Source organism: Macrobrachium rosenbergii, chromosome 43 (assembly GCF_040412425.1).
Source record: "Macrobrachium rosenbergii isolate ZJJX-2024 chromosome 43, ASM4041242v1, whole genome shotgun sequence".
Classification (NCBI taxonomy): Eukaryota; Metazoa; Arthropoda; class Malacostraca; order Decapoda; family Palaemonidae; genus Macrobrachium; species Macrobrachium rosenbergii.
Window position 1 is genome coordinate 30,430,380 of NC_089783.1, and position 21,096 is coordinate 30,451,475.

The window sequence follows — 21,096 nt, forward strand, 5'->3', positions numbered from 1 at the left end:
AAACGTGCATGCCTGAATGATAGGGATACTTACAAGTAACAGTTGTAGGCTTGAATTTAATTTTGCAACATGACTTTGAAATGATATTAGGGTGCTCTGGGATGATAGTCTGAGATATATTTTTGTTTGAACTGTCAAGTTTGGCGATGAACTGTTAAAATAGGCCGTTATAAGCATTTTAGGGGTGTATATAGCTACTTAAGAGTAACAGTAGTAGGCGAGTACTGTAATGTAAGGTTACTTTTGGTGTGTTGGGATGATGATTTTGGGGTGTATTTTTGTTTGAAATGGTATTAAATTGTTTTAATATGATAATGTAAGGTATATTTTTGTTTGAACTATCAAATTAAGCAGTGAAATGTTAAAATATACAGTTATAATCATTTTAGCTTCAGGCATACAAGGTATTTGGCAGTTATAAGCCAGTTATAAGCATTTTTAGAGGTTTTTTTTTTTTTTTTTTTTTTTTTGCATTTCTGCGGTAGGTTCTGGAACCTATTCCCGCGTAAAATGGACGAGAACTATATCGCTAAAAAACAATATTTTAAGAATATTAAATTTTTTATGCATTCCATTTTGCAAATGAACGTCAATTTTTTCTGATATGATGTAGCAGTGGACTAATGCAAATTTTTCTGACTTATCATATCATTGAGAAGATTATCATATCATTGAGAAGATTTTTGTTATACATGATTCATTAAAGTTAATTCTTTTAAAAATAATTTACAAGTAATTGAGTATATATTTGAAAAGAGATTAAATAGTAGTTTTGTATATTTGCTTCTCAAACTTTATTTTACATCACTAGATTTTCCCTGAGACTTTTCAGTGCTGTCATTTTTTTTCAGGCCAGATTTTCAGATTGGAACTAATTTAGAATCCTCTTTACGACGAGCAAAGAAAAGTTTGACTACATCTTTTAATCAGCTTTTAAAGAGAGAAGGACGCGACCATGACAGTGCAGAAAAGGATGTTGCACCTGTAGAGGTATGCATTGTGAAATCTTTTTCAAATACAAATTTGCAGTTTAGGGAACTCAGACATCTTTTTATCTGTATTCTTTTTAGTTTAGACTTAGTATTTTTCATCAGGTTATTTTGTTATAGTAATCCTTCAATTATCTGGATTAATGGAGCCAAGGCCCCGTTGGATAAGGGCTAGTAAAAAATTTATGGGTGTTCAAGGGAAATTCCTTACCCTTCCTCACCTAACCATGTCAATATACCACATAACTGTAAACACTCAGTATGCTTATAAACAACAGCCATCAAACTTTAAACTGAAGACTTTATGCAAAGGCTATTATCTACCTTTATTGCCCATATTTGTAACAAAATATATGCTTAAATACACTTTGAAAAAATGCAACCCCCTTCTTTTTCTCTCTCGTAAATAACAGTTCAGTAGGTAGGTAGCTTACCTGTGTTTAGCCACAGCCTACCATGATTTTATGACCATTAATGTATTTTCATTCAGCAACTTTCTTATTAGTTGGCACCATATTGTATTATTATACATGAGATACAAAATGTGTATGTGTGAACCATTGACTAAGGCTAGGTGTTACACTCACAGTATCCATTTGCATAAGTCAAGTAGGCTGTTACAGATGTATTTAAGATAAAGGTAATGGTAATGAAATTGAAATTTTACGTATCAAATCCATTTATACTCTATTATTATCATGTTGTATAGAAAAAAACGATCATCCGCCATTTTCATAGAGCAATGTTTATGTTCTCAGAATCAGCTGATTAAGCTTACTAGCAAAAGAATTAGGAGAATTATTTTTTAGTTGCAAAAAGAAATGAATATATTACTGGAATTATTATTTTTGTCTTTGTACATAAATGTAAAACGGGTATACAGAGGTAAACCAAATGGGATGTTAAAGTAAAATTCCTCAAAATTGCAAAACAGCTGTTACCAATGTGTTTGTTTACATCATAGTCGATGTTGTTTATGTCAGTTCTTTGGTAAGTGGTTGTTAATTATAAGAGTTGGTTATGAATTGTTACATTAGCCATAAGTTTGGTAATCTTGTTCGAAAGCCTAGCCTGGTACAATTTACTGAAAAATAAATTCTTTCGGTTTGTGTATTACATTACAACCTGTTTACATCTGTAGTACATACAGCATTTCTCGGTGACGATTGTTCAGAGTAAATTCATTTTGAGAAAACTACCTGAAAGTAGTTCATCATATTGTGTTTTATATGAATTAATGATTTTTCATTTCACCTCATATCACCTTATTTGTATGCTTGTGTGTGTGTGTGTCTCTTTTTACATCTACCTGCATGTGGCATTCATCATTGTTGACATTGCCATCTTTTCTTAGTGTGTGCATTCGTGTTTGTGTTTCTTAGCGCTGTATCAGATTTGACGTTTTTCTTTTTTGTTTTGCTTGATTTACTGTACAGTATTTCATTACAAGTTTAGTTGATTCTAAGTGTGAATATCACAATTGTAACAGTACACAAGAGATTATTTTATCGCTGTTGATATCCCCTCTCTCTCTCTCTCTCTCTCTCTCTCTCTCTCTCTCTCTCTCTCTCTCTCTCTCTCTCTCTCTCTCTCTCTCTCTCTCTCTCTCTCTCTCTCATATACCCTACCCTATGCTTACGATTACATTTTTCTTTTTGGCTGTAAATATAGAAAAAGAAAATACAGTAAAACTATAAGTAAGAATAGCGTAAAATATAAATAAAAAAGTCATAAGCATAAAAACACAAAACAAAACAAGCTGTATCAAGTCAGATGTCTATGTAAACCTCTTCACCCATCCAACACTGCATCCCCGCCCCCTCCCAACCAGGGAAAATGCTCCCCAGCTCCACCCACCTTCCAAAACAACCCCTGAGACAGCCTTACTGCCCCTTCTCACCCATGGTGCCCAGCCATCTGACATCCCCCCCCCCACCTTGGAAACTTCTTCAGGCCTCCCAACCCCCCAAAACCCTTTATCAGTCTGTTTGAGTGTAAGCAGTGATACCAATATTTTTTTGAGGCTTCTCAGCATTGCCAGCCATCAGAGAGCAATTTTTTCAAATTTTTTGAAATTTATGTGCTGCATACTGTATCACATATCTTTGGGGCCTTGGTCCCTGGCTCAGGTATATTGGGTAATGTCAAGTTCAGTGATTCAGATAAATGAAGGATTTGAATGTCATTGCTTCATCAGCTGCGTTCAGTTTGTATAAAGCTTTTCCGATCCATCTTATGATTGTCTTTCTCTGTTACTGCATTCTGCTACTAACTCTCCTATGTTTGTCATTATTTCATAGAAGTAGAGGTAAATGTTTGTAGGTGGGGATTCTTTTAATAAAAGAATATCATTCATCTAAGGTGCAAAGTAACTCCAGTGTTTATGAGGAAGGCTTTAGCTGGTATCCAAATAAATGAGTTATAGGTTGTCTTTTTTTTTTTTTTTTTTTTTACTTCTTGAGGCATTTCTAGGTAACATTCTGCTTTGGCTGAACTGAGTGGTCCTGTTCATTAGAGCTTAAGTAGAGGAATGCCTCAGTCTCCTAGCTGGTAATGGAATTTAAGTTGCCCAATTTAGTTTAGTTTTGTTGTAAAGGGCAAGTTTTATATAAGTAACTTACCAAGTAATTACATTGCTCTTAGTTTCTATTGTCGGCAGCTTAAAATTTTGGAATTCGCAGGTTGCGCTAGTTTGTTTTGGGTTTTGGTGACGTGCCCCGCCCACTTTCGGGGAAAGAGAGGAACAACTAAAAAAAGAGCTTCAATTTGTTTCTGTCGGCTGATGGCTGTACACCAGTTGTTAGCAGTAGCTGATTCTATTTTGGAATTCATCTTTCCTGTTGTTATTTCATGTTTTGGTGAAGTATTCTGTATTGGTAGCCTTTTCGGTGCATTTAGAGTGTTAGATTCTTAATTGTGACTTTGACTGATTTGACTATTCCTAATTTTGACTTGACTTCCTTGGTTTTTTCATTATGTCTGACTCTAGTTCGTCTAGCTTTCGGTATTGCAGTAAAGGCTGCAATACTCATTTGACCAAGGAAACCTATGATTCTCATACAATATGTACAGGCTGTAGGGGACAGGTAGCGAATGTGTTGATTGGTATTTAAAGAGGTGGAAGATTTTGAAATCAAATTTGAATAAAATGGCTAGGGACAAGAAAAGAAAAGCTACTGCTAGACAGACCAGTAAATCTTAAGCTACCCAGGAATCTCATAGTTCTTCTGTTGATAATGTTGACATTGATATTAATGTTCCTGTGATGTCTGATAATCCCATTAATGATCCCTCTCCTGTAAAACCCTCTCCTTTACCTGGCTCTCATGCTTCTGAACCCAACCCCATGACCAGCCACGAGTTAAAGATTGATAAAAGATTCAAATTGATCATTAAATACATTACAAAGCTTCATCTGTCAAAGTTCTTATGGATGACAAGAGTGTTTTGGAGTGCCCTGTAGTGCCCAGTACTAGTGTTGTGTCAGCGGAGCGCACAGTAGTGCCCAGTGCAAGTTAAGTGTTGGTGGAGGAGGTGGCTGCCCTACCCATCAATTCTCCTAGGTAAAGGTCAATGACATACTCCCCTAAACCTGGGAGAAGTCAAAACTGGTAGCCAAAGGGAGGTCGGTGGGGTCTGCCCTTGGGTAGTTGCCCCCTCGGTTGAACCTGTTGCCAAATTCCAGGTTGCAGTCAAACGCCATTGGAAAGGCATTTCGTTGGATGTCCTCCAGTGCCTTGCAAGAAGTTTAAGGATCCCTCAGATAGTCCTCAGCCTTCGTGTAGTTGTTGGGACAGTCTGGGGCGGTTTTCTTCTGTTCCTCCTGTTGTAGAGTCAGGATGTGTCATCTAAGTGCTCCCTGTCTCCTAAACGCTCAGATTCTGGCAGAGTATTTGCTGATCGTCTGCTGCCGCCAGAACCTGTATTGGCTCCCGAGCACCCAGTAATATGAAGACTCCTGCTGTCATCGATCGCCAGACTTCTCCCGAGTGCCCAGAAGCGCTGGAGCGCCCATGGGCTCCCGAACTCTTATCAGTTTCTGAGCGCCCTTCTTCTTGTGAGCGCCATAGAGCGCCCAAGCGCCCATGATTGTCCGACCGCTCTGTGTCTTCTGAGGTTCCTGTTGTTTCGAAGTGCCCAAGGACAGCTGGACACCCTCCTTCCACAGTCAATGCTTCTCTTGCTCCTGCTCCTGTTGCAGCTCCTGCAGTTGTTTGTGCTCCTCAATCTAGTCTGCTTCAGTCTTCGACTAGTGCCCAGTCAGCTTCTACGGTGGACCCTATCCAGAGCAAGCTGGACAGTATTTTGAGCTTGCTTACTAATGCTCCTTTGGCTCCCCAGTCCACGGATCCAATCTTGTCACCTGTTTCTTCTGAAGATGAAGAGGAGGTTCTTGTTCAGTACGTTCGTCCCTCAGCTTACTTGGCTCTACTGAAGTACCTGTTGGCCACTTTCCCAAGTTTCTTCTCGCCTGTCACTCCTTCCTCGCTTGCCTTTGCTTTTCTGATGGAGTCTCAGTCATCAGGCTCTTCTAAGTTGCCAAGGTTAGTGCTTTCTTCCTCAGCAAAGAAAGCCTTGAGCGATATTGATGGTTGGCTATTGGAGAAGGAGGATCAAGGTCGTGCTGTCTTTAGTTTTCCTCCTTCAGGGTTAACTAAGAGGAGCCACAGGGGAAGCTCCTTCCCTGGGAGTGTCTGTCTCCTCCCAGGAGGGCTTCTCTGGCTTGATTCTTCCCGAAGATCGGTCTTTGCTTCGGGAAAGATTATGTTTTCCTCGATGGAACTTTCACACCTTCTTAAGAGTCTTTTTAAGGTGTTTGAAGTTTTTAGCTTATGGACTGGGCTATGGGCTCTCTAGCCCGTAAAATTAAGGAGTATTTGACTGTTCCTGAAGATAATGGCTCCGCTTGGTTAGGCATACTTTCCTGTACAGATAAATGGATCAAGGATGGTTCCCGGGACTTGGCTTCCCTTTATACTATGAGAGTGCTGAAGAAGAGGGAGTTGTGGTGTTTGTACACCTCTAAGGGGGTTACACCCTCTCAGAAGTTTGCTCTTCTGTTTTCCCCTCTGGACCATCTGCACTTGTTCCCGCAGTCAACTGTTCTAGAGATATCATATGACCTACAGAAGAAGAGTATCCAGGATCTTCTGACACAGTCTTCTGGATGCCCTAAGGAGCTGTCTTCTCTTCCCTCCAGGACTGTTTCTCCTTTGCAGTTTCGTCCCTTTAAGGGTAACAGGCAGAGAACATATTCCAGATCTAGATCTGGAACCAAATTCACAGCGGAATCCATTAAGAAGTCGTCTTCCCGTACATCCTCTCGCAAGTGAGAACGTTCCCCTCCGAACACCAGTAGGAGCCAGACTCCTTCTCTTCTGGGAGAGATGGAGAAAGAAAGGGGCTGAACCCTGGATAGTAAATGTTCTTAAGGAATGATACTCCGTTCCCTTCCGAGAAGAGCCTCCCTTGTTCAGATCGCTAGTAACATTGACAGCTTACTCTGAGGGCTCTACAAGGTTTTCGGCCCTCTCGGAGGAAGTTTCATCCCTTCTCAAGAAGAGGGCGATAGAGTTAGTAGAAAACGTGAATTCTACGGGGTTCTACAATCGTCTTTTTGTGGTACTCAAGGCGTTGGGGATGGAGGCCCATCTTAGACGTCAGCGCCTTGAACGTCTTTGTGTAGAAGACGAAATTCAAGATGGAGACAGACCATACCGGCCTGTTGTCCATTCGCCAGGGAGAATGGATGATGTCAGTAGATATGCAGGAGACATATTTTCATATTCCAATTCACCAGGAGTCGAGAAAGTTTCTGAGGTTTGTCTACAACTCTACGGGAACAAGTCTGTCAGTTCCGCTCCCTATGTTTTGGGCTCTTGACAGTGCCACAAGGTTTCACCAGAGTTCTCTCTCCCCTGGCCAAATGGCTCCATTTGATGAGTATCATAATCTCCCTATATCTTGACAATTGGCTCCTTCGGGCCCAATCGAGGGAGAAGTGTTTGGAGGATCTTCGGAAAACCCTCCTCTTAGCCCAGGATCTTGGGTTGGTCATCAACTTTCAAAAGTCCCAGCTGATTCCGGATCAACAGAGTCTTTACTTGGGGACGTTGATCAACTCGCAGACTGTTCTGGCTTCTCCATCCCTGAAAAGAGTGGAGTCTTGTCTGAGAATGGTAAACAAGTTTCTCAGTCTCAATCACTGTTCAGCCAATGAGTGGATGAGCCTTCTGGGAACATTGTCTTCCTTGGAGCAATTCGTTCGCCTAGCAGGCTTTACATGAGACCTCTGCAATTTTACTTAAGGATCAGCTGGGACAGGAAGGTTTATCCAGACACCTTCAGTTTCTATATTTCACCCGAGATCAAGGTGGACCGGCACTGGTGGAATTTAGAAAGCAGGTTAGCGGAAGGAAAGTTTCTTCTTCCATTGAGCCCCAACCTAGACTTATTCTGATGCGTCAGATCTGTGTTAGGGAGCTCTTTCAGGGAGCAAGGAAGTTTCAGGGACATGGTCCCTGGAACAGAGAGAGTGTCATATAAATGCCAAGGAACTGAGAGCAGTACGTCTGAGACTTCAGTTCTTCATCAGGGAAGTATGCGAAAAGACATTAGTGGATATTCGGACAGCACGGCTGCCCTGTCTTATATAAAGAATCAAGGGGGAACTCACTCCTTCTCTCTTTGCGAGATAGCAAGGGAGCTTTTACTTTGAGCGGATCAAAACTAGACAACCCTTTTAACACGTTTCATACAAGGATGGTCAAATATTCTGCCGGACGAATTGAGTCTCCAGAAGCAGGTGCTACCCACAGAGTGGATGCTAGATCAGCAGGTATGTCTGGATCTATGGAAACTGTGGGGGACTCCAATTCTCGACCTTTTTGTGACTTCTGGAAACCACCGTCTTCCTCTGTTTTGCTCTCCAGTTCCGGATCCTTTAGCATGAGCAACAGATGTATGCTTCAGAACTGGTCCGACAAGTTCCTCTATGCCTTCCTGCTTATTAAGTATGGTGAGGCAAGTTTTAAACAAATTTCAGATGCACCAGAATTAGAAATGATCCTAGTAGCTCCATTTTGGCCAATGAAAGAGTGGTTTCCGGACCTTCTCGAACTGCTATCAGGGAACTCTTCTGGAAGAAATGCTTTTCAAGAGCAGCTTCGCAAGCTATTGCCAAATGCAGACGTCAGTCCTCGGACAGAGTTTACCAGGCAAAGTGGGCAATATTTCGAGACTGGTGCCAAAGCCGCAGAGTTTCCTCTTCTCAAAAATCTGTGGCAGAAGTAGCAGATTTTCTGTTATATTTGAGGAACGACAGAGGCCTTTCTGCTCCGACGATTAAATGATACAGAGCCATGTTGGGATCGGTATTCTGACATAGAGAGATAGATCTCTCTTCTAACCACAATTTGTCAGACCTTATCAAATTGTTTGATAAGAAAGAGGTTGCAGTAGTTCCATGGAATTTGGATGTGATGCTTAAATGGTTAACTGGCCTCCATTTGGGCCGTTACGTTCAATCTCTTTAAGAGATTTGATTAGGAAGACACTTTTTCTTGTAGCTTGGCAACAGCCAAACGGATTAGTGAGATCCATGCGATGGATGGAAGGGTGGGCTTCTTCCAAGGTAATGCTGTCTGCTCCCTTTCCTTGGGTTTTATGGATAAAAATGAATCCTTGTCCAATCTGTGGCCTTGTTCTTTTTCCATTAAAAGTTTGTCAGAGATTGTTGGTCCTAATGATGAAGAGGAAGTTTTGTGTCCTGTGAGGGACAGTGAAGTATCATATTCACAGAACAAAAGGAGTGCATGGTTCGTCTAGTGCTTTATGGTGTTCGGTCAAGAACTCCTTGCGCCCACTGTTGAAGAATGCCCTGGCATTCTTCCTCAGATCTAATCAAGGAAGCTCATTCCTCAATTGGTGATGAAGCCCTTCCCTTGTGTAAACTGAAGGCACATGAAATTAAAGCAGTAGCAATTTCCTTAGCCTTCAAGCGTAATTTGTCTCTCTCTTCTGTATTGCAAGCTACTTTTTGGAAGTGTCATTCAGTATTTGCTTTGCATTATTTAAAGGAGATAGAGACTGTATAGGAGAACCTCAATACATTGGGTCCATTTTCTGTGGCTGGTGTGGTGTTGGGGAAGGAAGCATAGGAAGCAATCCTTCCTACTATGCCTTGAAACAAGGACGTTGAGTTTTTTAAGGGAGCCTAGGGGTACGACGTGCCCGGAGTACCCTCCGGTCATTTATGGGTGGGTAATGGTGTTCTTATGGTGGTGTTGGTGACTGTGTTTTCTCTGGTTATATATATATTTTGTACTGCACCCAGGGCAGGGGCAACTTTTATCTTTGTGAAGCAATCGGAATTGTCCTTTGCTGCAGGGTACCCACTAAAATAGCAGGCAACTCTCGGCTATACTGCAGCGCCACTTTACGATAAGATGAGCGCCATCTAGAGGCAGTATCTTCCTGTAGCAGCTCTCTTATCAGGTGAGGATTCAACGGACATTATTTTAATGTTAGCAATCTTTTCTATTCTCAAATCCATTACAATTATTAATGTTTTGGGGTAGATATGTTCATGCCTCCCACCTCCAGTGTTGCCATTTCCTATTTTCAAAAAGCACTAGAGGGTCCTCCAAAATGTGCTAGAAACACACTAAATAATTCTCATATAGAGCTAAAAAAAAAAGCGCTAGGACTATTTACAATTACCAAAGTGACTTTAATTACTATGTGTTCCATGGCGATTCAGTAAAAAAAATCAAACAAAATTAAACAATGAAAACAGATATTAAGTACTAATAAGCAAAATAAGGAATATATTGTTTACCTACCTGTATTTCAAAAATCCATTAAGAAAAGTTCTGGGTTGTCCAGATCATCCTCCACTTCAAAGTTTATTATAGAAGATGCTTCCGAGCTTTGAGAAGTTCCAGGTTCATCTTGAGTCTTGTATTTAGCTGAATCCCCAGTAGTATCAACAATTTCTTTTGGCAATTTACCGGTATAATCATAGCAACATTTTCCTTTTCACTTCAGGCCATAACGAGTAGCTAGTACTGAATTTAAAGTCTTCAGATTCATCCTATTGCAGATCTTGGATTTGATAATGTTCATTTGACTAAATGTCCTTTCCACTTCGGCGTTAGAATGAGGTAAGGACAGCAATGATACAGCTAAATTGGCAAGTTCTCCAAGAGGATTTTCCCAAGACGAGTCTCTGTAATTTCCTATAAGCATAATGTAACTAGACTTTAATTGCAGCCCATTTTCTATGGTGTTTGGTGAACAGTTCATGAGGCAATACTATCTTCTCTATACTATAACCTCACTTCCCCCATTGTCACCGTTCAGTACATGAAATCGGAATTCGAATTAAGTGAGAGAGAGAGAGAGAGAGAGAGAGAGAGAGAGAGAGAGAGAGAGAGAGAGAGAGAGAGAGAGAGAGAGAGAGAGAGAGAGAGAGAGAGAGAGAGAGAGAGAGAGAGAGTGTATTCATGCAGCAGATGACAAGTTTCAAATACCAGATTATTCAAAGTATTTTTGCTTATTTTTTTCTATTTTGGAATATTATTATTATTATTATTATTATTAAATACCCAGAAATGTGCCAGATTTCCCGTTAGATATATCCAAAGGATGCTAAAAAGCGCGACTGCATCAGATGCGAAAAAGAAGCGCCAGAATTTTCCAAAACGTGCTAGATCTGGCACGTTTCACGCTAAAATGGCAACACTGCCCACCTCCTATCAATGTGGGAATCAGCAGTGTAATTACTTGGTAAATTACCTATATAAAAATGACATTTTTATGATAAAATAAAGTTTTATATATACTTACCAAGTAATTACATGATCGGAGCCTGCCCTCCTCCCCACACATGAATATGAGGGCATAAACAATTTGAAGCTCTTTTGCTAGTTGTTCCTCTCTTTCCCCGAAAGTGGGTGGGGCACATCACCAAAACAGACTAGCGTGACCCGCAAATTTCAAAATTTTAAACTGCTGATAATAGAAACTAAAAGCAATGTACAGTAATTACTTGGTAAGTATATATAAAACTTTGTTTTATCATAAAAATGTCATATTTAAATAGGCTGTATGATTTGTGAGGAGCTTGGTATTGCTTTTGAGCATTGGTAGCCCCTCAGTCTTGACAGTTACCTATCAGTACTTTTGGTTGCGGTAGCATCATCATTATGGTGTTTTTAGGAATTCGTTGTAACAAAACCACAGGCATATATTGAAGTTTTACTTTGCTTAGCTGTCTTGTCCATGTGTTCCTGATTGAAGTTTTACTTTGCTTATCTGTCTTATCTGTGTTCCTAACAGGAGCAGCCTTCAACTACACAGTCAAACACAGCTTCAGAGAGGCCACACATAAATCCCATGCCAAGCCACAGCAAAGTGCACTTAGAGGGGCTAAGTGATTCCCCTCTTGGCCATCGTCCTCGGTCTTCTACTGTGAGCTCTTCTGGTGGGGATTCAATGAGACGTGAGTTTTTAGCAAAGCGTGCTGCTTCCAAGCAGAAAATGGCAGAGCAGAAACCATCTCATCCAAATCAGAATTCTCCATTGAGTTCTAAAAGAAATATGTAAGTTTCTTTTGGTCTAATATTTTTGCAATTTTTTGTAGGAAAACCAAGAATTAGGATTAGCAATAAGGATAGTTATAATTGTAATAGTATTTTTGATGAATCTTACCAGCTGTGAAAGTTAGCTTACATCTGCGCTGTTAGTTGCAACTGGCATTCAAAATAAACAAAAGTATAAAGCTTAGCTGAACCCAATGAAGAGTCTGTAATTACCTTTTTCCCACCAGGTGTCGTTGGAATAGACAGTCTTGCCATTTTCTTGTTCATACTGTGTGAATTGCCTGTTTTAATTTTGATGTTACTTTTGCTGATTCTTTTCAGTGCAGTACTGCACCTGTTTATTTTTGTTTTGTATTATTTGTGAAAGATTTTGAAATCCATAAGAGATTTGTAAAGCTGTAGTCCTGTCATTAAAGTTAGAGTTGAAACCTGCCCAGCCTCCTCACATCTTAATGAGTGATCATGAAGAATTTTGACTAGAATGAAGACATTCCAGTGCCACCTGGTGGGAAACAGGTGATTACAGGCAGCCCATAAGAGTTGGCCAAGCATTGTTCTTTTGTTTATTTTGAATGCCAATTGCACCTTGCAGCATGATTATACCTGTTGTTAAGAACAGTAGGTATTATAAAAAGTTTCATATTCTCAGTGTATTTAGAAACACCCCAAATACTTTCATGTATTGTACTGTGAAATTTTTATTAAATATTAACTCCAAATATTTATAAGTTGGAGCACTGATAGGGACCCTTGCAGAAATTGAGAGATATTTTTAGAACAATAAGACTTAGATTACTTACAAAACCTACAATACTGTATCTACAGGCTGAAATATCTTCATTTGCTGCAAAGGTTCCTCTTAAGTGCTTTAACGTTTTAGCATTTGGAATTATTGTTATTTAAAACTGTTGAACTTTCTTCCTGTGATTTCCTTAAGTTTTAGTAGCCACTTGGGCAGGTAATTTAAGAATAGGGTAGTTATGTACAAATTAGTACTGAATTAAGGGCAAGTATTTTTTGCAATTAACATAGATTACATCCTTGCTCTCTCTCTCTCTCTCTCTCTCTCTCTCTCTCTCTCTCTCTCTCTCTCTCTCTCTCTCTCTCTCTCTCTCTCTCTCTCTCTCTCACACACACACACACACACACACACACACACACACATTATTAATAACATAAATACAAAGATGGAAATACTTGTTTGAATGAATATTCAGAGGAGGAGGATTTATAATATTTATTGTGTTATTGGTAATTCACACAACATACTATTGTAGAGAATTCTCTCTCTCTCTCTCTCTCTCTCTCTCTCTCTCTCTCTCTCTCTCTCTCTCTCTCTCTCTCTCTCTCTGCTTACTAGATGTGTTTACAAATGAGACAAGAAGCTGTAAGAATGTTCAAGATGATGTAACTGGAATTTCACAAAATGTCATAATTTTTTGTTAAATGAATTGTTTTTATTCAGTAGGACTGAAGTTGATCATCATTTTATTTGAATGAAATGTATTTATTGGTATTATATAGAAAGTAATATTTCATATTTGCAGCTTCAGTGATGAGATTTTTGTTATGTAAATGTCTGGTATGTTTAATGGTGTGAAACATTCAATTGTAAGATTCTTAATAATTTTTTCAATGTGTAATTGTAAGATTCGTAATAATTTTTTCCATCATAATTTGACCAGTGGGTATTTGTAAAACAGGACCTGTAGACAATTATGATCTTATAATTGATGCACTGCTAATTGTGACTTGCTGTGAGAGTTCTGGTGAGTGAGTGAAGTAGTATTATGTAAGCAAGTGTGTGGGGATATCTTGACAGGATGTGAATTGACAACACTGGCGCCATCCTTCACTGTTCATGAGAGATCACTAGATACTTTTAAGGATGAGAGTGGTAACACTTGTTGGGTGATAAAATGCTGCATGTTCTTGGAAAACAAGAAAAATGCCTGATATAGCTCTTCTCCTTCAAAATGCTATTTGCAGTTTTATGAAAGTTGGTTCTCCAGCTTCACGCACTTCAACGGAAGATGAGATTAGTGAAGGGAAAGTTAACAAGTCTACCTCATTTCGTCATGCCATTCTCCAGAGGGTAGTTTCACCCAATAAACAGTCAGGTGAGATACTTTTGACATTAGGAAATTTCAATAAGATAAAAATTATTACATGAAGGTGGAAGGATTGTTTGGCTTAGGATAGTATGTTATTTTTGTATCACGTTTCATGTGTGATTTAATGTTTGCTTGTTGCATTATAGAGATTACAGTAGTTTCATAATCTTTTACTTTCTGCTGATGCATTGTTTGAAGTTAATGTGACAGCCGAACTTAACTTATTATTCATAGAACTGAAATTGTTTGGCACATCTATAGGCTTGTTACAGACATATAGATATGCCATTCTGTAAAGAGGTATCCATCTTTATCAAGTAAAGCATAAGTATAATTCAGTTACATTTTTAGTCATTTATAAAAGTTGAATCTTTATACATTTTTACATTTGCATTTATTCATCTCTTGAGCACATTTTATTAGTTAGATTTTGTATATGAATTACCTTACCTTCAGTAGACCCTCTTTACTGATGTCTTTAGCCAACAAACTCAGCCGGCATACTTGTTAAATTTTGAAGTCAATATTTTTTTATTTCATAGGAAAAAGTCCCAACTTCTGTCAAGATAAGGGACAGCAGATTGGCACACATGCACAAAAAATGTTCACTATAGATCCATAGGGTGCTTAGTATTTAGAGAAAAAATCCACATCGCATCATATTTGGGATGGTGAGGGATAATGAACTCTCACATACTGTCAGTCAGATGATAGTCATTATGTTGCTTATTTGGTGAAATATTTATGGATGTAGAGGAAAAATAGTGGAAGTTTAGACAAAAATTTGATTTAGGATATTTTTTTTTAGCATAGAACAATTCATTGATTAATCTTACCAATGCTACTGGGCCCCTCAGGCCTCATTCTGTCAATGCCCAAGCCATAATACATTTGCTGAAACCATGTTTACTATGTAATACATTTTATATTTACTAATCAACACAGTTATTAATCACTTTTTTATTAGCGGATGTTAATTTTATCAAAACTTGGAATAAAATAATGATACAGAATGCAAGAGAGAAAAAGGAAGTAAACATACTGACAGATATATGATTGCTTACAGAGGCTACGATTTGATTTTGATCATGGAGTACACTGATCATTTATGTGTAAATCTGATGATTTAGGCCAAAGTATAGTATTAATGACAGCACATTAAAAAATTTTATCCCTATCAAAACCCACAATGAAACCACAGTACATAACAATAGAGGGAGGAAAGAATGAGATAGATTTTCACACAGTTGCTACACCTGCTGTTGGTATCATATAGGTTATGCTGCATGGTCTTCATTACATACCAGGTTTTGTTTTTATTTAGAGGCAAGACCCTGGAAATGTCTGGTAAGTTGAGATGCTAATGTATTTTAAAAAATGCTTCATAAAATATAAAATAAATTCAGTATGGTAAACAAAAGTAAGCTCTCAAACACAATCTTAGCAGGTTTTTACTACCCTAATTCTTGTTTAATTATTATTCTATTTAGTAGTTTTTCAGACCTTTGATAGTGTTGATTTAGGAATTTAGCTTCCAAGAACAAGTCTGGATATGCTTGCTTTTATTTCAATAGTGGATTGATTATATTTAATTCTTCTAAGGACTTTATTTCCTACCACAAATTTGAATAAGATTGTATTCATGTCAGGACCTGGTGGATCAGGTATTAAAGTTAGGCTTTCTGTATTAGTGAACTTTGATATGTTCTGCAAACTTTTTAAGTATATTTAATTATTTTGTTGTTTTGATGTCATGGAGGCATGTAAACAAAGTAGATTTGTAAATGGGTATTTTATTTATAAGTTTACAAGGAATACCATGAGACAGGTATTTTTAGATTCATAATTCTGTGACCCAACAGGCTCTTAATTTTTTGTTATAAAGTAGAAATTCATTACAACTCCTTGGTAGTTATACTGTGTCACATAGCTGCTCCAAATCATTACAGAAACATTGAGTCACCTTGGCCATCGTAGTAATCAGGACACTCTTGAAAAGCCGGCACAGAAAAGAACTGCAGCCCAACTGAAGATTATATGGAAGAAAGCAGTGTTTCAACACATCCTGTTAATTCGTATGGAAAAAGAAAACCAGCGTCTTAGAGGTGAGAATCAAAGGAGCTTTTATTCATTAAGATAGAAAATGCCCTTACTTACTGTTCTTGGGCTTTTCTCTGAATGGTTAATGGCATTCTGAACACTGGGAGATTATTCATTAAAACAACAAACCATACTGGATACCCTTTTGTCTAGGTTAATGATAGTTGCTTCCTCACTATTGGTACAATTAGCTTAGGTAAGAGAGCATTTGAATGGTTGGACTTGGTTTTCATGCTTAAGTCTAAGAGTCCTACCCATTAGATTAATTTTTTTACTAAATAATGTTAATTTTTCCTCCTTTGGTAAGTTTTCTGTCTTGGTAGATGGAAAAATGTGTTGTGGCTGGGACTGAGATTCTATGCTTAAGGGCAGGCCCACGGGCTACATCCAGCGCGTGATGGATTTCAGTCCGCCCCCCGTAACTTGAACACCTGGACACTAATTATCTAACCGTTGTTACATAGTTTAAGGCTGCGGCCCTACCAAATCTGTTACATGCGTCCCACTCTGCCAAAGCGGCCTCGTCCATCTATAAGCATGTCCGTCTTCTGCATATGTTGCCCCACCAGACAAACAAGACAGACAGTTTAGCAACACTTGCCATCATGGAGGGAGTGTGTAAGCTTTTGCTCTGTGACTCACTGTCAACCAATTTAGAAGCTTTGGAGGATAAGAAACTACTTGCTGTAATTTCCAGACAGTATTCATATTTTCTAATGTATTGTATACCAGTATACTGGGCAGTTTATGCATGAAAAAGTAAAAAGTTCTTGCTTATAAATGTATCATAATATTCTAATAAAGGGAAAATTAGATATTTACTAATATCATTAAATTCCAGTTCTAAACCAATCTCCGTCCACAATTTCTGGATCACATTCTGATCTTTATGTTGGCGATGTCTGGGATCCCATAATGGCTGTCACTGACACACAGTGCTAATTAATTCTTCCTCCATGTGGACGACTGTTCAAAGATTCACGTCCAACTGCAGCTAAAAACAAAATATTTTGTTCCTTGCACGTGCAGTCCATTAATGCACACGGCGCCAACCACAGTCATGCGCAGTGTGGGGCCACTTGTATTTGAATTATGGCAGTTGATCGAGACGTAGCCGCGCAAAACGCTTTAGCAGTGCGGGATGCACATGACGGATTTGGTGGGGCTGCAGCCTAAGTCGTATTATGCATCCTGTTATTCCTGCAGTAAAATAAGGAACCTTGTTTAAATATTATATTAACTGCCTTGTTTTTTCATTAAAAAACCTCCAGACCAAGGCAGCCTTCTGGACAGAGCATCTGAGGTTAAGAAAATTTATTATACGGTTCAACCTCTTAAATCCGAGAACCTTGGGACCAGGCCACTGCCGGACCACAGAAAATCCCAGAATATAGAATACACCCCTAAAAAATTAAGCCCCTATGTAAACATAGTCTTGCAAGCTAATTCCACATACAAATAGCCTAGTTGCTGGCTTAGCCTACTACTTGGCTGTGTTTTGACATCACTTTTTATTATTTTATTGCTCATTTATTTTCCACCTCATCATTTTATAACTTCATACTGTATAATTTTCTTTAAAATAGTGTACTTTATCACATTTAGCCTACATTCCTGAGTTAGCCCAACCTTAAGTCAACTACGTAACTTTTCTCAGAATCTGCAGAATATTATCGGTGACTTTCATCTCCTAAATTTACTATCTTCATAATTTTTGCTGTTAATTTCTTTGTCATTGATTTTGACTGTAGAGGGTAATGAAATGACAAAAATAAAGAATGAATTTCTACGATCACTCAGTGCATTCTCCGTCAAAAAGTAAACAAAGCACACTGCCATCTATTGAGAAAAATGAACACTAAACATTCACTAACGGAGGGGAAGAAAGAAAAATTTTCTAGCACAGATAAAGATTTATGCTTGCATTTCTTACTGCTATCATCAACTGATCTCATTGGTGGCATATCAAATGGACGAATATACAGCTATATAAAAGAAATGAGGTCTTTCAAGCACTCTAAGAATAAGGAATTCGTGCATTGCCAAATGTCTCATTGCTTTGATTAAAAGTTTTAACTTGGTAGAGTCTTCTGAAGTGAAATCTTTAAAAGAATATATTTATGCATTTAAATTGAGTATGGAAAACTTATTTGACTTCACACATTTTCATTACTAACAACTATTTTCATAAAAACAAAAGAGATATGGCATAATTTTTGCTGTCGAGAAGTTGTAAACAATATGTGGCGCCACCCTCGTGGCTGCTCAACGAACTAATGGTGGCTGATTCAGATTCGAGCCAAACCACAGGAGTTCCCGGACCACAGAATGCCAGTTTTAAGATGTTCAACTGTAGTACACTTGATATTATGGTCCTCCTCCAAGACACTGCATAGCTGTCTGGCCTGCTCTCTCCAAAAGGTTGCTGACCCCTGCTTTAGGGCTTGTTACTTGTAATGTTTGTTTGTACAATACAACTAATTTAAAAATTATTTTTTCAGCTCTTCAACAAGAAGTTGCTCTTCAACGCGTATGTTTAAGTTACGATGAAGAAGAGGTCCCATATGAAGCTATGCAGGCGTGGAATCTCATGTTATCAAAACCTCAGGCTAGAATTGACTCTAATATCATTCATAGTGGTGTTAAACAGGGTAAGAAGCTCAGTAATTCCAGCTCTTGTTTAAGAAACCTTTAGTTTTACAATGATTTGTGTGTGGTCCCTTGCTAATTTTTCAGAAATTAATGACAGTAAATAACCTTAAGACTTTTTTTGCAGTAGTTGTTGAAGTGATATCAACAGATTTTGTAATGGTTGGTGTTAGGTTTAGCGATAAATGACAGGTATAATATTTGCGCAGTGTGAAAGGTACTTAACGAGAAAAAAGACTGAGTCACATAATGCATTGATATTTTCAAATTTCATTTTTAGAATATCCCCACAGGAGTAGTGCCATCACTGTATCTCACCAGGTGCACTGTAGACATTACTAAAGGGTGTTTGCAGTATCCCTTTGGCCCTTGGCTGCACCTACATTATAGCCTTTTACTTTATTTCCATTCCTGCTTCTTTTCATCAGTCTCCCTGTCCAAACTCTCTAACCATTATCTCTTAATGTAACTATGGAGTTGTCTCCCAGTTCCACCCTTAGGTCATTGTACTTCATCTCCTCTATTTTCTGAATATCTTTATCTTGCTGTCTGACTACTCTAACTCTCATTTTCACTGTCCTAAGCAATTAATGGCTGAGAGTTCCCCAGTGCTTTGCAGTTTAAATTGATAAGTCAGTCAAATCTTTTAGAATATAGAAAAGAAATTTTGTTTGATAAACCAGGCAATAAGTAAATAGGTTTAAAAATAAGTATATTCATTTTTTTCAAACAGGTGTCCCGAAGGCTGTCCGCGGTGAGGTGTGGCAATTATTGACGTTACAGCATAATTTAAGAAATCCCAGATCACAGCCTACTGTTCTTTCATACAACACTCCCTATGAAGAGATGTTGAAAGAGTTGACCTCTCAACATCATGCAATACTTATTGACCTAGGTAAAGTCATTTTTCTACAGCACTCAAGCTGTTTTTAATTTTTTACTTTCTATCCTTTAATGTGTATTCACTAAGTATTTTTGTTATTTAGATTTTATTATGTCTCGTTCTTGTGTGCATTTTGACGGGCATAGATTTGTATCATATTTATGACTGATATATGAAAAATTGAGATGGTTTGGGCACATGTTTATCATTAGCTTGGATCATGAGTTTCTCATCAATTCTCTGTTTCTCACTTTTTATGTCAAAGAAAATTATGTGTAATTCATAGATAATAATGATGGATCCAACTCCAGTCCTTGAGAGATCTTATATTCTCTTATGGTAGAATCACAACAGGTGTTTAGTGCCGTGGCCAACTTACTGCCTTCTGGAACGATGATTACTCTTGAAATTTTTAAGGAATTTGATTTTGAAGTTTTGAATCAAATAGTTCAATTTGTGTTCGTCTGTTACTTGATATATTATTTGAAAATTATTGAAAACAAAAGGCTTATATTGTTAAGGTTTTGTTACTAATCAGGGTTATATTTTTTTATTCTAATGATTTAAATCTAATAAACAAGTATCAAATTTTTTATGAGATTTGTGTGGGTGAAAAATATCCACAGCTTTGTAATAAATATGTGTATACATTATTCACTTTTGATGAGGATATTTATTCTAATATTTGATTTTCTCATCTCTGAAGGTCGGACATTCCCTACACATCCATATTTCATGCAAACTTTGGGTCCAGGCCAGCTTGCGCTCTTCAATGTATTGAAGGCTTATTCACTCTTAGACCAAGATGTTGGCTATTGCCAGGGGCTTGGTTTTGTCGGAGGAGTCTTATTGCTTCATGTAAGTTTGTTATATAAGTATTGTAGGTTATGGGAAATTAAAAATCATTAAATATCACAAAAAAATTCATTGCATTCACAGTTGTGGTAGTTAGGCATTGCTTTGTATACATGAAAACATTAATTTTGTTCATACACGGAACAAACCTTCAGTCTTAACATAAGGATAAATCTTCTGGTGGCAGCTGGAAACCGGTTTAAAAACAATAAAAAATCATATATGCAAGGAATCTGTGGCATCTGGCATCTGATATGCAAATGAAGTGGAAGAGGGTCCGAGACCCAGCTGGAACTTCATGATGCATTCAGTCTTTCTTCAACCACCTTGGAGAGCAGACGTTTGCTTTTGCTCTCCTTTCCCCAAGCCGGTTTTTGTCCTAACCCTGTGATACCTCCCTACTGGTTGTGTTGTGTGGACTCTTTGCTTTCCTTGCAAAATGGGGATCTCCTAGGATCCCAGCTTTTGCCTACGGAACAACTGGAAGCTGCAGTCATCAGATGTCGGGCCAACATTAATGATCATCTTGTCCAACAGACAGTGGCTAAGTCTTCATCACAGTCTCACCCTTCCGCTCCGAGACAGATTAGGCAGTCTCCTCCTAGGAAGTCTTCAACCAATGTTTCCCAGCCGACTCCAGCACCAAGGAAGCAGCCTCAGCAACGTCCCTTTCAATCTTGTCCTTCGAAACCACGGAGGGGGAGTAGGGGCAAAGACTGGAGGACATGAATAGATTGGATGCCACTCCCCACCCGTACCACTGATGGGGGGGATGCCGGGCGAGCCACTGAGCTACGTGGCAGATGCACAGAGCGGAACTGTGGGTAGTAGATGTCCTTCGGGTAGGGTATCTACTGCCTTTCGACTTCCCTCCTCCTCTCTCCGATCGACCTCTCCTACAC

At 38.5% G+C, this 21,096-nt stretch overlaps 1 protein-coding gene across 11 annotated transcripts in view; it reads left to right on the forward strand.

Moving 5' to 3' along the window:
• The window catches only part of plx (PTB_TBC1D1_like and TBC domain-containing protein plx), a 143,459-nt gene that overhangs the window by 52,582 nt on the left and 69,781 nt on the right, over window positions 1-21,096 (forward strand). For all 11 annotated transcript variants that reach the window (XR_010850204.1, XM_067086915.1, XM_067086911.1 and 8 more), the window contains 7 exons: window positions 852-990; window positions 11,331-11,593; window positions 13,583-13,713; window positions 15,657-15,812; window positions 18,309-18,458; window positions 19,190-19,351; window positions 20,046-20,197. Coding sequence is in view for 10 of the 11 variants with exons in the window: in XM_067086915.1 (XP_066943016.1) it covers window positions 852-990; window positions 11,331-11,593; window positions 13,583-13,713; window positions 15,657-15,812; window positions 18,309-18,458; window positions 19,190-19,351; window positions 20,046-20,197 (1,153 nt within the window). In the remaining variant the exon portion in view is untranslated. The remainder of the gene's footprint in view (window positions 1-851; window positions 991-11,330; window positions 11,594-13,582; window positions 13,714-15,656; window positions 15,813-18,308; window positions 18,459-19,189; window positions 19,352-20,045; window positions 20,198-21,096) is intronic.